Here is an 18,531-nt window from a genome sequence, read left to right as displayed (position 1 = left end):
GCAATGTTTTTTTTTTCAGTTACAACACCAAATGAACAAGTAACAAAAGAAAAAAAAAAAAACACATTGGATATCAAAGTGTGAACTTGTGGTTCTTTTTTTTTAATATTTTTTAGTTGTAGTTGGACAATACCTTTATTTTATTTATTTATTTTTATGTGGTGCTGAGTATCGAACTCAGGGTCTTGCATGAGCTAGGCGTGCACTCAGCTCCAGCCCTGAACTTGTAGTTCTAAAAATACAATTAAGAAAGTAAAGGGGCTGGGATGTGGCTCAAGCCGTATCGCGCTCGCCTGGCTGCATGTGGCCCGGGTTCGATCCTCAGCACCACATACAAACAAAGATGTTGTGTCTGCCGAAAACTAATTAATAAGTATTAAAAATTTAAAAAAAAAAAAAAAAAGAAAAAAAAGAAAGTAAAGACTGGGTTGGGGTTATGGCTCAGTAATAACATACTCGTCTGGCATGTGTGAGGCACTGGGTTCAATCCTCAGCACCACATAAAAATAAATAAATTAATTAATTAAAGTTATAAAAAATAAAAGAAAACCCTTAGAATGACAGAATTTAAAAAAATAGTTGTAGATAGACGGAATACCTTTATTTTATTTACTTATTTATATGTGGTGCTGAGGCTCCACATATACACATGCTAGGCAAATAATCTACCAACTGTAGCCCCAAGATAATTTTTTTTTCAAATCATATATCTGGCAAAGGACTTGCATCTAGACTATATAAGGAACTCTTACAACTCCATAATAAAAAGATAAATAATCCAATTTTAAAATGGACAAATTAAGTAGATATTTCTTCAAAGAAGATATAATAATTACCAATAAACACATGAAAAGCTGTTTCAATTTTAAAATGAAATACAAATTCACCCCTAATTGGAGAGCTATTAAAAAAAAAAAAAGCCTTGGATATGGAGTTACTGGAATCATTATATACTGTTTGTGATTTTATAAAATAGTGAAGTCACTTCAGAAAACACTCTGGCAGTACCTAAGAAGGTTAAAGACATTTACCACATGAACCAGCAATTCTAGTCCTAAGTATATACACAAAAGCAGTGAAAATATGTCCACATAAACATGTTTGAACCTGAACTTTCACAGCAGCATTGTTCATAACAGCCAAAAAGTAGACACAATCAAAATGCTGAATTACTTCCCAATAAAGCTGTTAAATGCCAGGCATAGTGGCACACACCTATAATCCCAGCAGCTCGGGAGGATGGGGCAGGAAGACCAAGAGTTCAAAGCCAGCCTCAGCAATTTAGCAAGGCCCTAAGCAATTCAGTGAGACCCTGTCTCTAAATAAAATATGAAAAAGGGCTAGGTATGTGGCTCAGTGATTAAATTGTTGTGGGTTCAATCCCCAGTACCAAAAACATAAAAAATTTAAAGAATGAAGTAAAAATTAGTTTTCCATGGAAATTAATTTGGACATGTTTGATAAAATTTATCATGTCTGAAAGTGGAAATCCTTCCTGTGTCCTTTTGATATATTCCCATTATTCAAGTCTAAGGCATAACACATCTTGTACTTCAGTATCTTAGCAGTTAAAGTTTTATAATGTAATTGTCTATTTATTTCTCCATATTCCCCACTACAATGTATCTTCCTTGAAAGCAGGGTCATATATGTTTAGTTTGTTCTTCTTTCTGGGCATAGTGCCTGATTCCTATTTACATACTATGAAATCTGTAAGTATTTCTGATGGATAAATGAACCAATGAACAAATACTTGATAGAATAGTGAACCAAAGCTGACACAACCAACCTTTTCCTGTCTTTTTCTTCTTTTCCCTTCTAGCACAATTGAGTCAACTCAGTAACTGAGAGCATGAGGGAACATGGAAGAGCTCACATGGACAGTGATGGGATAGGTAATGCATGGAGGTGACAAGTAGAGAAGACAGTGAGTATGCTAGGGAGATTGGTTTCATCTAGCAAGTAAGTAAATTGAATGAACAAATAAGTAAATATATTGATAGTAATAGGAGTCAAGTTTTTAGTCGACAAGGAAGATAGTATGTAAATATGGAAAGGAGAAAGGGCTGAAAAAAACTTGAAGTGTTGTACTGGAATTGAAGCTGTCACATGAACTTATGGTTTTATTTTTTTTTTTAATTTTTTAAAAATATTTTTATTTTTTAGTTATAGTTAGACAAAAATACCTTTATTTTATTTATTTATTTTTATGTGGTGCTGAGGATTGAACCCAGGGCCTCGCACGTACTAGGCAAGTGCTCTACCTCTGAGCCACAACTCTAGCCCCTGAACTTATGGTTTTAAAATACAAATGTTGGGCTGGGATTGTGGCTTAGTGGTGGAGCGTTCCCCTAGCACGGGTGGGACCCGGGTTCGATCCTCAGCACCATATAAAAAAATAAAAAGGCATTTGTTGTGTCCATCTACACCTAAAAAATAAATATTTTTTAAAAATAATAGAGCTGGGGATGTGGCTCAAGCGGTAGCGCGCTCGCCTGGCATGCGGTGCGGCCTGGGTTCAATCCTCAACACCACATACAAACAAAGATGTTGTGTCTGCCGAAAACTAAAAAATAAAATATTAAAAAAATTTTTTAAAAAAATTCTCTCTCTCTCTCACTCTCTGTTTAAAATAAAAATAAAAATAATAAAATACAAATGCACAAATATATTCAGAGTTATGGAATAATATATGTGTGAATACATACACACATATACATACATATAATTCTTAGCTATGTTTACTCAGTGCCTAGGAGGAACTCCTCAGGAGCAGTTAGGAACTGAAATCTGAATTCTAAATACTGTTCTTCACTAAGAGGAGCTACGGCTTCTGATTCTAGGGCTAGAACAGAAAAAGCATAGACGGACTTAAAAGGTTTTATTTTGACAGAAAGTAAAGAAATGCTCAATGAATAATGGGAATATATCAAAAGGACACAGGAAGGATTTCCAATTTCAGACATGATAAATTTTATCAAACATGTCCTCCTGCCATTAAGACCTAGAAAATTGGACAAAACAAATGAAACAGTGCTTTGACATTAGATAACAGGTAATAAATAATAATAAACCTGTGATCCCTGAGAAAAAAGAACAAACAAGGCAGTTTTCATGTCTAGGGATGCTTTCTTAATAGTAGTACAAGTAGGGGATCCCAAGTGAAGCCTGAAAGTCAGCTAGTTTAGGAGACAGAGATCAGTTTTGGGAGGCTGAAGTACCAGATATTTGCAAGTAACAGTGCCAGAGGATAGAAGTCCCCTAAAGTCTTGGGCTAAATACCACTCATTGGTAAATGGCTACGGTAAGACTTCATGAGAATAAGCAAAAACAACTAATGGCAGGAGTTGTGGCTGAACAATTCTCAGACCTCACACAAGGCTGCGTGATATTGCAGTTCTGAATAGCCAAAGTGAAGAGAGCACTTGGGGTATTCAAAAGAGGCCCAAGAAGGGTTATGCTTTAGTAGTAAGGATAGACTAACCTGAAGGATAGGCTATGCTAGACCTTCCCTATGAAGTTTAAGAACAAGTCTCAAAAGGACTGACACGTTTTGCAAATAATTAAACTGTGTACTGAAACTAAACTCAAAACTAACAGAAGAAAACAAAATCCAAACACTCAGCAACATAACATTCACAATGTCCAGCATCCAATCAAAAGTTACCAGATGCATAGTAGCATCTGTAACTCAAACCAGGAAGAAAAACAATCAATGGATACTCCAAAATTATAGAGATAATGAAGTTAGCAGATAAGGATTTTGAAACAGGTATTAAAGGGCTAGGGTTTTAGCTCAGTGGTAGAGCAGCTTGCCTACCATGTGTAGACACTGAGTTTGATTCTCAGCATCGCACATAAATAAATGAAAAAAAATAAAGGTCCATCAACATCTAAAAAATAAAAATAAAAGAAAAATAAACCCAGGTATTAATATGTTCTAGGATCTATAGGAAAACACCAATATGATGAAGAGAAAGTAAAAAATCTTCTAGAGCTGAAAAATATAATATCTGAAATAAAATAATCTGTAGATATGATTTGACATTGCAGAAGATTAATAAACTTGAAGATAGAAGAGAAGAGGGCTGGGGATGTGGCTCAAGCGGTAGCGCACTCGCCTGGCATGCGTGCGGCCCAGGTTGGATCCTCAGCACCACATACAAACAAAGATGTTGTGTCCGCCAAGAACTAAAAAATAAATATTAAAAAATTTAATTAAAAAAAAAAAAGATAGAAGAAATGATCCAGGCTAAAGCAGAGAGAAAAATGACTGGGAAAAAATTAACAGAAGTTCAGTGACTAGAGGACAATATCAAGTATCAAGTAGTTTTATAAAGATATAAATAGAATCATAGAAAGAGGGTTGGAGAATATTTGAAGAAATAAGACAGAAAGCATTCTGATTTAATGAAAGCTATAATCCCATAATTTGAGAAATTTAATGACTTCCAAGCAAGTCAAACATCAAACTCTAAAAGTCACATCATGGGATGGGGCTGGGGCTCAGTGGCAGAGCACTTGCCTTGCATTCGTGAAGCACTGGGTTTGATCCTCAACACCACATGAAAATAAACAAATAAAAATAAAGGTATTCTGTCCATCTACAACTACAAAAAAAAAATCTAAAAGTCTAAAAGTCATAATTAAGTTACTGAAAACCCATAACAAAAAGAGAATCTTAAAAGCTGCCAACAAAAAAAGACACATTACATGTTGGGGAGCAAAGACAAAAATCAATACTGACATCCTATTAGAAACAATGCAAGAAGAAATTAAACATCATTTTCAAGGTGCTAAAAGAAAAAAAAAAATCTACTACATCCTGGGAACAAATCTTTACTCCTCACACTTCAGATAGAGCCCTAATATCCAGAGTATACAAAGAACTCAAAAAAATTAAACAATAAGAAAACAAATAACCCAATCAACAAATGGGCCAAGGACCTGAACAGACACTTCTCAGAGGAGGACATACAATCAATCAACAAGTACATGAAAAAATGCTCACCAGAGAAATGCAAATCAAAACCACCCTAAGATACCTTCTCACTCCAGTAAGATTGGCAGCCATTATGAAGTCAAACAACAACAAGTGCTGGCGAGGATGTGGGGAAAAGGGTACACTTGTACATTGCTGGTGGGACTGCAAATTGGTGCGGCCAATTTGGAAAGCAGTATGGAGATTCCTGGGAAAGCTAGGAATGTAACCACCATTTGACCCAGCTATTCCCCTTCTTGGACTATTCCCTGAAGACCTTAAAAGAGCGTACTATAGGGATACTGCTACATCAATGTTCATAGCAACACAATTCACAATAGCTAGACTGTGGAACCAACCTAGATGCCCTTCAATAGATGAATGGATAAAAAAATGTGGCATTTATACACAATGGAGTATTACTCAGCACTAAAAAATGACAAAATCATGGCATTTGCAGGGAAATGGATGGCATTAGAGCAGATTATGCTAAGTGAAGCTAGCTAATCCCTAAAAAACAAATGCCAAATGTCTTCTTTGATATAAGGAGAACAACTAAGAACAGAGCAGGGAGGAAGAGCATGAGAAAAAGGTTAACATTAAACAGGGACGAGAGGTGGGAGGGAAAGGGAGAGAGAAGGGAAATTGCATGGAAATGGAAGGAGACCCTCATTGTTATACAAAATTACATATAAGAGGAAGTGAGGGGAAAGGGAAAAAAAAACAAGGGAGAGAAATGAATTACAGTAGATGGGGTAGAGAGAGAAGATGGGAGGGGAGGGGAGGGGGGATAGTAGAGGATAGGAAAGGCAGCAGAATACAACAGTCACTAGTATGGCACTATATAAAAACGTGGATGTGTAACCGATGTGATTCTGCAATTTGTATATGGGGTAAAAATGGGAGTTCATAACCCACTTGAATCAAATGTATGAAATATGATATGTCAAGAGCTTTGTAATGTTTTGAACAGCCAATAATAAAAAAAAAAATCTACTCAACAAAGTATTTTTCTAAAATAAAGGCAAAAAAAAGAAAGAAAGAAAGAAAACAGGGAGAGGGAAAAAAAGGTCAGAAAACAAAAGCTAAGAGAATTTGCTGTCAGAGACTGCACTAAAGAAGTTATTCAAAGAAGTTCTTGGGCCGGGGATAAAGCTCAGTAGTGGTAGAGTACTTGCCTAGCATTCTTGAGGCCCTGGGTTCAATCCCCAATCCTGCAAAATTTTCCCTAAAACTAAGGGAAAATGAAACAAGGTAGAAATCAATTCTTTAAAAGAATGAACAGAACTCGAATTTATAATTATATGGATAATTATAAAAAAACTCATTAAAATTTTGAATTGTTTAAAATGTATCATGGGATTTACAATACATAGACATCAAATGTATAAGAATAGCACAAAGGATGGGAGGTGGAAATGAAAGTATATTTTAGTAAGATTTTTATATTATAAGTGGAATGTTATCATTTGAAGGTAGATTTGATACATTAAAAATATATATGTAGGAAAAAAAAAAATATATATATATATATATATATGTGGGGCTGGGAACATATAGCTCAGGGGTGGAACACTTGCCTAGCATGAGCAAGGCCCTGGATTCAATTCCTAGTACCTAATAATAATAATAATAATAATAACAACAACAACAACAATAATAATATAAACACTAAAGTATTCATTAAAGAAAAAAAGTGAAGGGGTAGGGTTGTGGCTAAGTTGCAGAGCACTTGCCTAGCATGTGTGAAGCACTGGGTTTGATCCTCAGCACCACATAAAAAAAAATAAATAAACAAAATAATGTAAAAAAAAAAAAAAAAGGAAAAAGAAAGTGAAAAGATGTAAATAAAACAATAAAAGAGGTAAAAATGAAATACTAAAATAATCAACATAAAGACAAAAAGAGGACAAAAAGAATCCAAAGACAAATTATATAAACAAAAATGGAAGTCTAAAACCTAACTATACTATACCTGTAATTACATTATAAAAGCATAAACTCTAAAAACCATATAAAAGTCAGAGATGATTAGTGGACTTTGGTGGTATGTGTTTGCAGGCCCAGCTACTCCGCAGGCTGAGGCGGAAAGATCACTTGAGCCCATGTGTTCAAGACCCATGTGGGAAATACAATGAGACCCTATCTTTAAAAAAACAATAATTAAAATCCAAATAAAAGTCAGAGATTGCCCATCTCTATTTAAAAAGAGGCCACAACTATATGTTGTCTGCAGTTTATAAAAACATAGACTAAAAATAGGAGGGGAAGTTTGTGCTTAGCATGCGTGAGACGCATGCGTGCATAAATGAATGATGAGTGAATGAAGAGGTAAAGGAAAAGATAAACCATGCAAACATTCATCAAAAGAAAGCTTAGCTGCATTAATGGCTATATTAATATTGGGCGGAGTAGACTTCGGCATAAATATAGAAACATTTTATGACCAGAAATATATCAATTCACCAAGAAGATATAATAATCTCAATGTGTACATATCTACCAACAGAGTTTCAAAATATGTAAGGAAACATCTGACAGAAATGAAAAGAAAAACAGACAAATCCACAAATACTGATGGAGATTTCAATGTCCGTTTCTTGCTAACTGACAGAATGGTTGGACAAATCAGCCAGACTGGGGAAGACACTAAAAACTTAACTTTACCTAATCGACACTGGAACTCTACACCCAACAATGGCAGAATACAAAATATGTTCTCTGATCAAAATGAAATTAAGTGAGAAATAAATAACAAAAATGTAACTGAAAGATCCCTACATATTTGTAAATTTGATAACACATTTCTCTTTTCCTTTTTTTTTTTGGTGCTGGGATTGAATTCAGAGTCTCACACACTTTATCCCTGAACTATACCCTCAACCCAATAACATACTTCCCATTGGTCAAAAGAAGAAATTACCAGGGAAATTATGAAATATTTCAAGATGAATACTAATTAAACACAATATATCAAAATATGTGGAATGAAGTTAATGCAGTACTTGAAAAAACAATTTTAAAGGCTCATATTATAGAAAAAGAAAGATCAATCATCTCTGCTTCTACTTTAAGAATCTAGAAAAAGAAGGGAAAAATCCAAATAAATCAGAGGAAGGAAAAAAAAATAAGAACAGAAATCAAGGAAACAAAAAATGAAAATCAATAGAAAACAAATTAATGATACCAAAAGTTGATCTTTGAAAAGAAAAAAGATATAAATAATCAAACTCATGAATGGAATAGAACACATCATTACAGATCTTATGGACATTTAAAAAATAAAATAAAACCAGATTCTAAACATTTGAATTCATCCAACCTACCTCTTCAAAGGAATATTTTTCTACAGTATGAAGAGCATCTTGTGTCTCATTCCACCCTCCAATAGAATAGATGCAGTCATTGAGGGCAGCTACCCCAAGATAGGCTCTCCTGGTTCCCATTGGAGGAAGTGGAGACCAACGCTTAGAAAGTGGATCATAAACTTCAAAAGAACGAAGCTCTATTCCTTCATTGCTGATTCCCCCAATTACATAAATTAAACCTGGAAATGAAATGTTTTTGCTCAGATGCTATAGAAAATAAGATAAAATGATGAAAAGTCATAGTTGTGATCTATTTGCTATGCCAATACTATATTTCATTCCAGAGTTTACAATATTATTTAAAAGAAAAAAATCAAGGGGCTGTGTCTGTGGCTGAGGTAGCGCACCTGCCTGGCATGTATGAGACCCTGGGTTCGATTGTCAGCACCACATATAAATTGATGTCTATCAACAACTAAAAAAAGTTTAAAAAGAAAAACTCAACTTCAGTCTAGATTATCACTTCTCACATTTAAGCATGTTACAAAAAATTAGGGATATAATTTAAAGTGACATTGAATCTTGAAGAACCCAATGATATTATAACAAAATAATTTGTCAGACAAGGATTTTCTATCTCATTGTCTGCTTGGTGATCTCAGGTTCCAGATCCAGTGCTACTACTCATAAATAAAAAAGGAAAGGGACATGGAACATCCCCCTGCAAATGGCATGCTGGGAATGACATTGTCTTCTTCAGCAAAAACCTACCTGTTGCTCAGATGGACATAAAATAGAGACTTTAATTTGGAATAGTTACATATCTAGGTAGCAGGATTAATTACTAAAGTACAATAGAATAAATTTATAGAGCTGCTCATTAAATTGACTTAAAACTAATGGTTCTGACAATCCAAAATTATTTTTGAGTTATTAATCTTATTTCTCATGATCTAAACTGAGAAGCTATAAATTATAAAAGAGTGAAATCTTAAGAAACACAGAGTGAACCTTAGTAAACTTTTAGCTCCAGTTTTGCCAGTAATGACTGATGAGAAAAGACAACTCACAACTTTGCTCATCTTCATCTTCCTTATCTATAAATTAAAAGAGTTTATGTAGACATAATTTCTAAGATCCCTCTCTAGCTCTATAATTTTAGATGGGAAGATAAAAAATATTAAATAAAAAATAATTAGAGAATACTATGATGTTAAACAATAAAATATAGTCCGATCATATAATTGAACATTTAAATGCTGGTGGAAATCAGAAAAGGTACAATATCCACAAAGCATAAAGAACTTGAATTGGAAACTATAGGCTGAGCTATTATACAAAAATAGGAAAATTGCTTTCTGCTCCACAGATACATATAATTTGCTCTCTAACCCTAAACAGAATTGGGTTCTATTTGTCAGTGCTTGCTACCTACTTCTTGGAGTAGACAAAATAATGTCCATGCACCAGAGAAGTCTGTAGGTAGAACATGAGAACTGTTCTTTGTTTGTTTTTTTTTTGTTATTGTTGTTGTTCATTTATTTTTTGGTACCAGGGATTTAATTCAGGGGCACTTTACCACTAATCCATATCCCCAACCTTTTTTTTTTTTTTTTTTTTAATTTTGAAACAGGTCTCCATAAGTTACTAAGACTGACCTCCACTTGCAACCCTCCTGCTTTAGCCTCTGGCTAAAGGCGTCCACCACTGTGTGGGCTACAGTGAAAACTGCTTTTGATGCTATCTCCCTAACTTTAAAAAACTAACTCAGGTGTTCATGGGAGAAAATGACAATAATGGATTACATTTGAAATGCATAATCAGGTATGTCTGCCTACCTGGAATTTTTTTTAATATTTATTTTTTAGGTGTAGATGGACACAACACAATGCCTTTATTTTCATGTGGTGCTGAGGATCGAACCCGGGTCCCCCCGTGCTAGGCGAGTGCTCTACTGCTGAGCCACAATCCCAGTCCCTACCTGGATATTTTTATCTAGCTTTGTTTATTACAGAAAAAAATCAATTGTTTTGGCAATACAGAAATAAATATTAATAATATGAGGTAAAAGATTTATACTTCTAGTGTCAATCATTTAATACTAACAGACCCAAAATATATCATTGTGAAGATAAAGCCCCGAACTCACATAATTTAAATACATGTGTATGTATATACACAGATACACACACACACACACACACAAACACACATACTTCCACATATATCTTGTGGAAAAATGGTTTATAAAGTTATTACCTTGGGGCTGGGGTTGTGGCTCAGTGTTAGAGCACTCACCTAGCACATGCAGGGGCACTGGGTTTGATCCTCACCACCACATAAAAATAAAATAAAGGTATTGTGTCCAACTACAACTAAAAACAAACAAACAAAGAAAGTTATTACCTTGCATTTCACAGCACCCAAAGTAGTATCGTGATACAGCCATGTTGCCAACTACTTCCCATTTATTTTCATCAGGATCAAATCGTTCAATGGTGTTACCTATCTCAGCTCCAACCCATCCACCTGCAATCAAATAGAAAAATGTTTACTTTTGGGATAAAGGAAACTTATCTATGACAAAGACTTTAGAAAACATCTAACTACTTCATGTTATGGATGAGTATTACATGAACCAGAGAGGTAATTTGTCCAAGATGACATGAAGTTAGAAAATGATCAAAAGCAAAACTTGGGTCTTTCACTAGGCAGAAAACAAAGCAAAAAGTTCAACATATTGCAAAGGAAACAAGGTATTTTTCAAAGTGACCTTTTGAAATGATTTCTACAAATTCAGAATGGTTATACTAATCAAGATCAGTTCTAAACCTAATCAGAGTATACTACCTATTTAGTGTGATTTTAGGAACTTCAAAGAGGCCCTCATCCCAATAGCATTTTCTTATCATTCTCCAACTCTTGAAATTGAAAATGTTTTTTTTTCCTGTTATTTGAAGTATAATTGCAAAATGAAAGTACTTATGGGAGTGATAAAATATAATGGACTAAATTCACATTCAGATAACTGATATCTTTTCCAGAATAGGTTTTAATGGTGAGGTATGGGAAGAACATGAGTTCCACACAGTGAGTTAAAGAAAAAATGACAAAAAAAAAAAAAAGCGGGGGGAGACTACCATTCAGAGTGCTAGAAATGTTATATACTTAATCAAAATCATGAGATTTAGCCAGTCAGCTAGAGTGTTTCTTTGGATAGCTCATCTATATTTTAGCACTATCTCCTTTTAAAACTTCATACTTAAAGAGAATAAAAAAGAAAAGTCAAAAGAAGTGATAATAGAGAAGCCCTGTAAAAACATAACAAAACAAAACCCCATACTTGACAATATTCTTCAAGTAATACAAATTTGAGAATAGGAATTAATAGTTTTGAAAAGATACACATTTTTTATTGGAGAGAAGGAACATCTATAAAGTAATCAGAACCTAAGAATTCAAATAATATTAGTTATTCTTAAACTGAACAGCATAATTACCTAAAGCATAGATAGCCCCGTAACACACACACACTCCCAAGCCACAGCGGGGGTGATTCATTGAAGCTACAGTTGTCCACTGTTTAGTAACTGGATCATAGCATTCAGTACAGTCAAAAATCATTGAATCCTTTTCACCTGGTTTAAATAAGAGACACACAACAAAAGATTTAGTAATGCTAAACCACAGAACCATAATACAATATTCAATAACATTCTGTTTTAGACAATTCAACTGTTATGTGATTTTAAAATATCATTAAATTCATTTGCTCAGCAAGCATTATTTTGAATCTACAGAACTGTCATTTAAGCCTATTTATGAAATAAAGGCAATTTTCCTATTATTTATTTCTAATTCTACCACTCAAACAATCCATGTAATTTGAGGGGTAGGTATAGAAATTGAACTCAGAGGTACTTTCTCTGAGCTATATCCCGGGTCCTTTCAATTTTTTATTTTGAGACAAAGTCTCACTAAGTTGCAGATCCTGGCCTGGAAATTGTGATCCTCCTTCTTCAGCCTCCTAAGTGGCTGGGATTACAGATATGCACCACCAGACCCAGCTAATCCATGCAATTTCAGAGGACACAATTAGTATTTTAACATTACTATATTTTTTCAAGTATTAGTTTGGGTAGCTGGTCTTGGTACAATTTGTGGCTTAATGTAACCATAATCCTATGTAGCAACAAACAGAAAAAGAAAATTTTAAAAAACATACTACTTAAAATAGTATTTTAAAACACATTCTAAAAATTTGTCTAGGGGGATGGGGTTGTAGCTCAGTGGCAGAGTGCTCACCTAGCATGTGTGAGGCACTGGGTTCGATCCTCAGAACCACATAAAAAAAATAAATAAAATAAAGGTATTGTGTCCCTACACAACTAAAAATATTAAAAGAAAAAAAAAGGTAAATCGGGGAGATGGAGGTGTTGCTCAGAGTTATAGCATGTGCTAAGTGAACATAAGCCCTGGATTTAATCCCCACCACCACAAAAATAAATTAATAAATGAAAATTTAAAAATTTTAAATTAAGGCACACCTAAATAAATAAAGAAATGTATTATGTTCATGAATTATATGTCAATGTAAACATGATAATTATGCTTACTGAACATAACTGCTAGTTGAGAACCTAATATATGCCAGATAAAGAAAAGCTCAAAAAATTGTTCTTGGTTAAGAACATCACAACCACCTGAGCTGACAAGAATCAATTAGCAAATACTATAAGGCTAAATAGTGAAGTTCTACATAATCACACTGTCAAGTGCTCTGGGAGTCCTGGGAAGATAACCATATTCTGATCTTCTGAATTCACTCAGGATGGAGACAAAGAATATTTATTGCTGATGAACTTTTTTTTTCTTTTGGTACCAGAGATTGAACCCAGGGGTGCTTAACCACTAAGCAACATCCTCAGCCCTTTTTTTTTTTATTAATTTATTTTTATTTAGAGACAGGGTCTCACTGATTTGCTTAGGGTCTCACTAAGTTACTTAAGCTTGCTTTGAATTCACAATCCTCCTGCCTCAGTGTCCTGAGTCACTGGCATTATAAGCATGAACCACTGCATCCAGCTAATGGACTTCTTACCTATGTTTAAAAAAACACAAAAGCAAGCCAGGAGCAGTGGTGCACACCTGTAATCCCAGCAGCTGTCAGAGAGTTCAAAACCTGCCTCAACAAATTAGGGAGGCCTTACGCAACTCAGTGAGACCCTGTCTCTAAATAAAATTCAAAAAAATTACATGGATTGTTTGAGTGGTAGAATTAGAAATAGATAATAGGAATGTGGCTCAGTGGGTAAACACCCCTGAATTTAATCCCCAGAACCAAAAAAAAAAAGAAAAAAAGAAAAACAAAATCATGATCAGAGGTCCAGTTTCTAAATAAACACATTGTTTTTTTCTAACTGGTAGAATAATAGTACAAATTTTACAAACAGAGGTCATGCACTATTTCTCAAACATGAGTTCTATAATAAGAGCAAATTTATCATTCTGTTTAAAAGAATGAATATTTGAGTAAGTTTTACATCTTCTTTCTTTTACAACTGAGAAAACTAAAACAATTAAACTAGAACTCAGGTAACTTCTCCAAGAAAAAGGCAAGAGGGACAGTACAGTTAAACATGAGGGGAAGATGGGCTGGGGATGTGGCTCAAGCGGTAGCACACTCGCCTGGCATGCATGGGGCGCTGGGTTCGATCCTCAACACCACATAAAAATAAATAAATAAATATATTATGTCAAAGAAAACAGACCCCCCCAAAAAAAAAAAAACAACCACATGAAGGGAAGAATGGTAGGAGTGAGATTTAAGAGATTGAGAGCTAGACAGAAACCAGATATTATGTAGGGCCCTTGAAGGATATTATAGATTGGTTTTGATCTTAAGAGTAAACAGGAAAGGGCACAGTAGCCCATGCCTGGTAATCCCAGCAACTTGGGAGGTGGAGAAAGCAAGTTCAAGGCTAGTCTGGGCAACATAAGAAAAACTGTCTCAAAATAAAATAAAAGAATGTGATGGACATTATTATCCTAGGTACATGTATGACTACACATATGGTGCAATGCTACACCATGTACAGAGAAATGAAGAGTTGTACTGCAATTGTGTACAATGAACCAAAATGCATTCTGTTGTCATATATACCTAATTAAAATAAATAAATAAACTTATAAAAAAAAAAATAAAAAGGGATAGGGATGTACTCAGTTGTAGAATGCTCCTGGGTTCAATTCCAGTACTGGGGGGCCTGGGGTGGGGAAGTGAACAGGAAGCCATTTCAGAGTATGGCAATGACATGATCAGACCTGAATGTTAGAAGAACATCATAGGCCATAATGTATAGAATAGATTTAGAGAAACAAAAATAGAATCAGGAAAACTAAGGTATTATACTATACTAATGAAGAAGGTATACCGTTCTATATTTTGGAGAATTGAATAGGGGTTATAAAAGAAAGAATGGTATCAAGTATGACTGAAGTTTTGTCCTAAGTCACTAAGTAAATCATGGTTACAATTTATAGATGGCAAACCCTGGGAAAGAAACAGACTTAAGACCTGAGGAAATCAGAGTTTAGTTTAGACAAGTTAAGTCTGAAGTGCACATTAGACATATAAGTAAAGTTCAAATAGATGGCTTATTACAGTGGCTTATTACATTTTATAAACAACCTTTTTTTTATTAAAACCAAACCTAAGTATTCTGTTTTGTTAAAAAATCACAGGATCTGTCTGATATGAATCATTCAACAACTTCTGTTTTCTTTCTTTGATCAATTCAATAAAAAAAATATTTGGGGGCTGGTGAATATAGCTCAGTAGGTAGAGTGCTTGCCTCACATGCACAAGGGTTCGATCCTGAGCACCACACCAAAAACAATTTTTTATAGAGTGTAACTATATCTATGTATATCACATAGCACCTAGCATTTATATATAAGACATATAAGAATGCAGTGAACTAGGGGCTGAGGAGAGAGGATAGTACCAAAAAAATGTAGCCAACTAGATTAATAAGTGAAATAAGGCATTTTTATTATTACCTCCAATAGCATAGACCATCCCTCCCAGAACTGCGACTCCCAGTCCACATCGAGCTTGATGAAGTGAAGACACAGTGGTCCAGTACTGGCTAAAAGTGTCAAAACGTTCTACACAGCTGAGAGCTCTGCTATCACTCCAGCGCCCCCCCTGCAACCGAGTATATCCACCTAAACAAAAGAAAAAAAGGAAGTAAACAGAAAATCCTTTACTACTCAATATGAGAATAACAGTAATGAGGAAAATTTAGCCATCTACCTCTAAACATTTATTATAACTATTGTATACCAAGAAATAAATGCATTATTTATGTTGCCATATATAAAAAATAACATACAAATATATTATTCTTAAATGTGCCAAGCCCTGAAAGACTATGGCTTAAATGCAAGGAGAAGGTCTGATGATACAGTCTGATGATAACAGAATGTTAGATAAAATGTAAATCTAGGGGCTGAGTTGTGGCTCAGTGGTAGAGCACTCACCTAGCACATGAGAGGCCCTGGGTTTGATCCTCAGCGCCATATAAAAATAAATAAATAAAATAAAGGTATTGTGTCCGACTACAACTAAAAAATAAATATTAAATACATATATATATAAAAAATCTAGGCACTGATTATTTAGTTAGAAAGTTTCACTATGACTTCTATTAGTGTCTTTTTCAATTAAAAATAGTAGATTGAAATCCTTGTTTTGATTGCACATCCCATCAGTAAAAAATTATAGTATGCATTCCAATGGTGAAAATTTACATATTACATATAAAATATATGCAATTATAAATTATATCATATATAAAGCACTTACATAAACACTATTTCATATATATTGATCTGGAAAACATTTCACCTTACATATCAAAAATTTATCAGGTTTAATGCTTTTAAATTAAAAATGAAAAGAAATTTTAGTATGCTCCTTGGGTATTCTGATAAATCATGCTGCACCTGACACTTTGGAGACCATTGATTTCTATTGTACCAATGACTAAAATAGTTCAAAAATTTGAGATTTATTCTCTACATTTTTTACTTGAATTCAAAATTTCAAATTTTAAAGCAATGTTTCTTTAGTCAGTCATTTGATAACTGGCTAATAATCTAAGAGCCCAAACATTCAGATCACAGAATAACAGATGATAAATTAAGTAGCTATGTATTTTAAAAAATGTTTACTATGCTACACAAATATAATTTATAAATCTGTAACCTGAATGTGAAATTAAATATTACATTTTTAATTACATATTGTGACATGTATATTAAAAACAAAAATATTAAAAAGTTTTGCTTCTGAAAATAAAGATAATTTCTATTACTTTTTTAAAGGTCCTCACCTACTGCATACAGGTACTTTCTTGCTTTCTTCCGAGGTCGGATCTTAGATGTCTGCAGAAAACTACAAAACTTGTTCTCTTTGGGAGATTTACACACCTCACAGTACTCTTTCAAAAGTGTTTGCAGTGCAGCACGAAGATTAAAATCAGATACTCCTAGAGCAATATTTAAAAAGACAATATTTCAAATAACTCTTAAATGCTAACAAAAGGCACATTTCTAGAAATAAAACACATTTTGTACTCAAATCATCATCAAACGATGGCATTTGTTCCCTCAATATCAAATATTATTTTCTCATTGCTACTAAGGAATATACTTTCTTTAAATCAAAAAATTGTTTTAAAAATATGCTCACAATATTAGTTTGAAAACTCACATATAAGGATTTCTAAATAAAAATGAAAAAGTGTAAGGGGATCAAAACTATCTTAAAAAATAGTAAAAAAAATCTAATTTTCAACCTAATAACAAAAAAGATACAAAATTATGTTATAAATTTTAAAAAACGATAGGCAAAACAGGAGACAAAAATTCTGGTGGAATGAGGACCATTTCTCTAAAACGCTCTTGAGTATGACTGGGCAGGTTGTCCCTTCTTAAGGGTGCTTAGCTGAGGTAAACTGAGGATGAAAATCAACCTGTCTTCTTTTGCCAACTTTTAAGACCTAGCCCCAATAAAAGAGCACTGTTTTCTAATTTGCACAAAGCACTATATATGCTAATAAGGGACTGTCTCTTAGTTTGTTTCTATTTCCCTAGCTTTATCTCTACATCCCACAAGAATTTTGAGGAAAGGTCAAATAATAAACTCTGGAGAATTCCCACCAATAATTAAAAATTTGGAGAAAGGATGAACAATGAAAAAGCAAAACTCAGAAGAAAGTTGAGGAAACTAAACCATTAAAAGAAAAAGTCTTAGCTGGAGGTATAGCTTAGGAATGAAATGTTTGCCTAGCAGGCACCAGAACCTGGGCTGGATCTCCAGCATGGTGGGGTTCTTTACAGGACCATACTCTTGGAATACATTTCTAGGTAGGTTAAGTAGGCTTTGATTCAAGACCAATAATAAGACCGAAATAGTGTGAAGAGGCTGCCAATTCTGTCTCAAAGCATCTCTGAGCCTGCTGAATAGGCAACAAGAGCAAAGCTCTACCCTCTCAAGCTGAAAACATTTATGGAAGAGAAGTTATCATTGAAAATAAATGGTGGCAGACATGTCCAAGGAATATTGTGGGGATTTGACCCTTTCATGAATCTTGTGATAGATGAGGATGGAGATGGCAACTAGTGGGGAACAGAACAACAATGGAATGGTGATAATACTAGGAAATAGAATCATCATGTTAGAAGTCTTGGAATGAGTATTAAAAAAATGGCTGTTTAGCAGAGAAATCTATGACCCTTTTCCAAAAGGCCTATTTAAAACTAGGATGTAAAAATCAGGGCATGTATATTTTCATATTAAGCTTTTTGTTAAATAAACTTTGGTGGGGGGGTACCAAGGATTGAACTCAGGGGCACTCAACCACTGAGCCACATCTCCAGCCCTATTTTGTATTTTATTAGAGACAGGGTCTCACTGAGTTACTTAGCCCTTGCCATTGCTGAGGCTAGCTTTGAACTGGCAATCCTCTTGCCTCAGTCTCCCAAGCTGCTAGGATTACAGGCATGTGCCACCGCACTCGGTGGAAGAAAACCTGGTGGAGATCATCAAATTTATTTAAGTACAGAGATAATGGCATAGAACTAAGGGAATCATGATTGCAAATACCTATATAAATAAAGGCTATAAATCTTGACCGAGAGTAGGAAAGAAGAAAAATAAAAATGCTAAGTACC

The 18,531-nt window shown here is 34.2% G+C and overlaps 1 protein-coding gene and 1 pseudogene across 5 annotated transcripts in view; one reads left to right on the top strand and one right to left on the bottom strand.

Moving 5' to 3' along the window:
• The window catches only part of Ipp (intracisternal A particle-promoted polypeptide), a 37,031-nt gene that overhangs the window by 4,680 nt on the left and 13,820 nt on the right, over positions 1-18,531 (bottom strand). For 3 of the 5 annotated variants that reach the window (XM_058570791.1, XM_046469344.2, XM_058570792.1), the window contains 5 exons: positions 16,689-16,844; positions 15,352-15,519; positions 11,790-11,927; positions 10,696-10,818; positions 8,308-8,528 (listed from right to left, as the gene is read on the bottom strand). In XM_058570791.1, the coding sequence (XP_058426774.1) occupies positions 8,308-8,528; positions 10,696-10,818; positions 11,790-11,927; positions 15,352-15,519; positions 16,689-16,844 (806 nt within the window). Of the gene's footprint in view, positions 1-2,358; positions 4,192-8,307; positions 8,529-10,695; positions 10,819-11,789; positions 11,928-15,351; positions 15,520-16,688; positions 16,845-18,531 lie in introns of those variants that run through there. The other 2 variants (XM_058570793.1, XM_058570794.1) reach the window with 2 other exon arrangements.
• LOC124110192 (small nuclear ribonucleoprotein G-like) lies at positions 17,797-18,202 on the top strand (annotated as a pseudogene).

The sequence above is a fragment of the Marmota monax genome, unplaced genomic scaffold (assembly GCF_021218885.2).
Source record: "Marmota monax isolate L192 unplaced genomic scaffold, Marmota_monax_Labrador192_F-V1.1 WCK01_AAM20220418_F8-fsc00008, whole genome shotgun sequence".
In the NCBI taxonomy this organism is placed as follows: Eukaryota; Metazoa; Chordata; class Mammalia; order Rodentia; family Sciuridae; genus Marmota; species Marmota monax.
The sequence above is the reverse complement of the archived record's forward strand: the minus strand, read 5'-3'. Positions and strand labels throughout refer to the sequence as shown.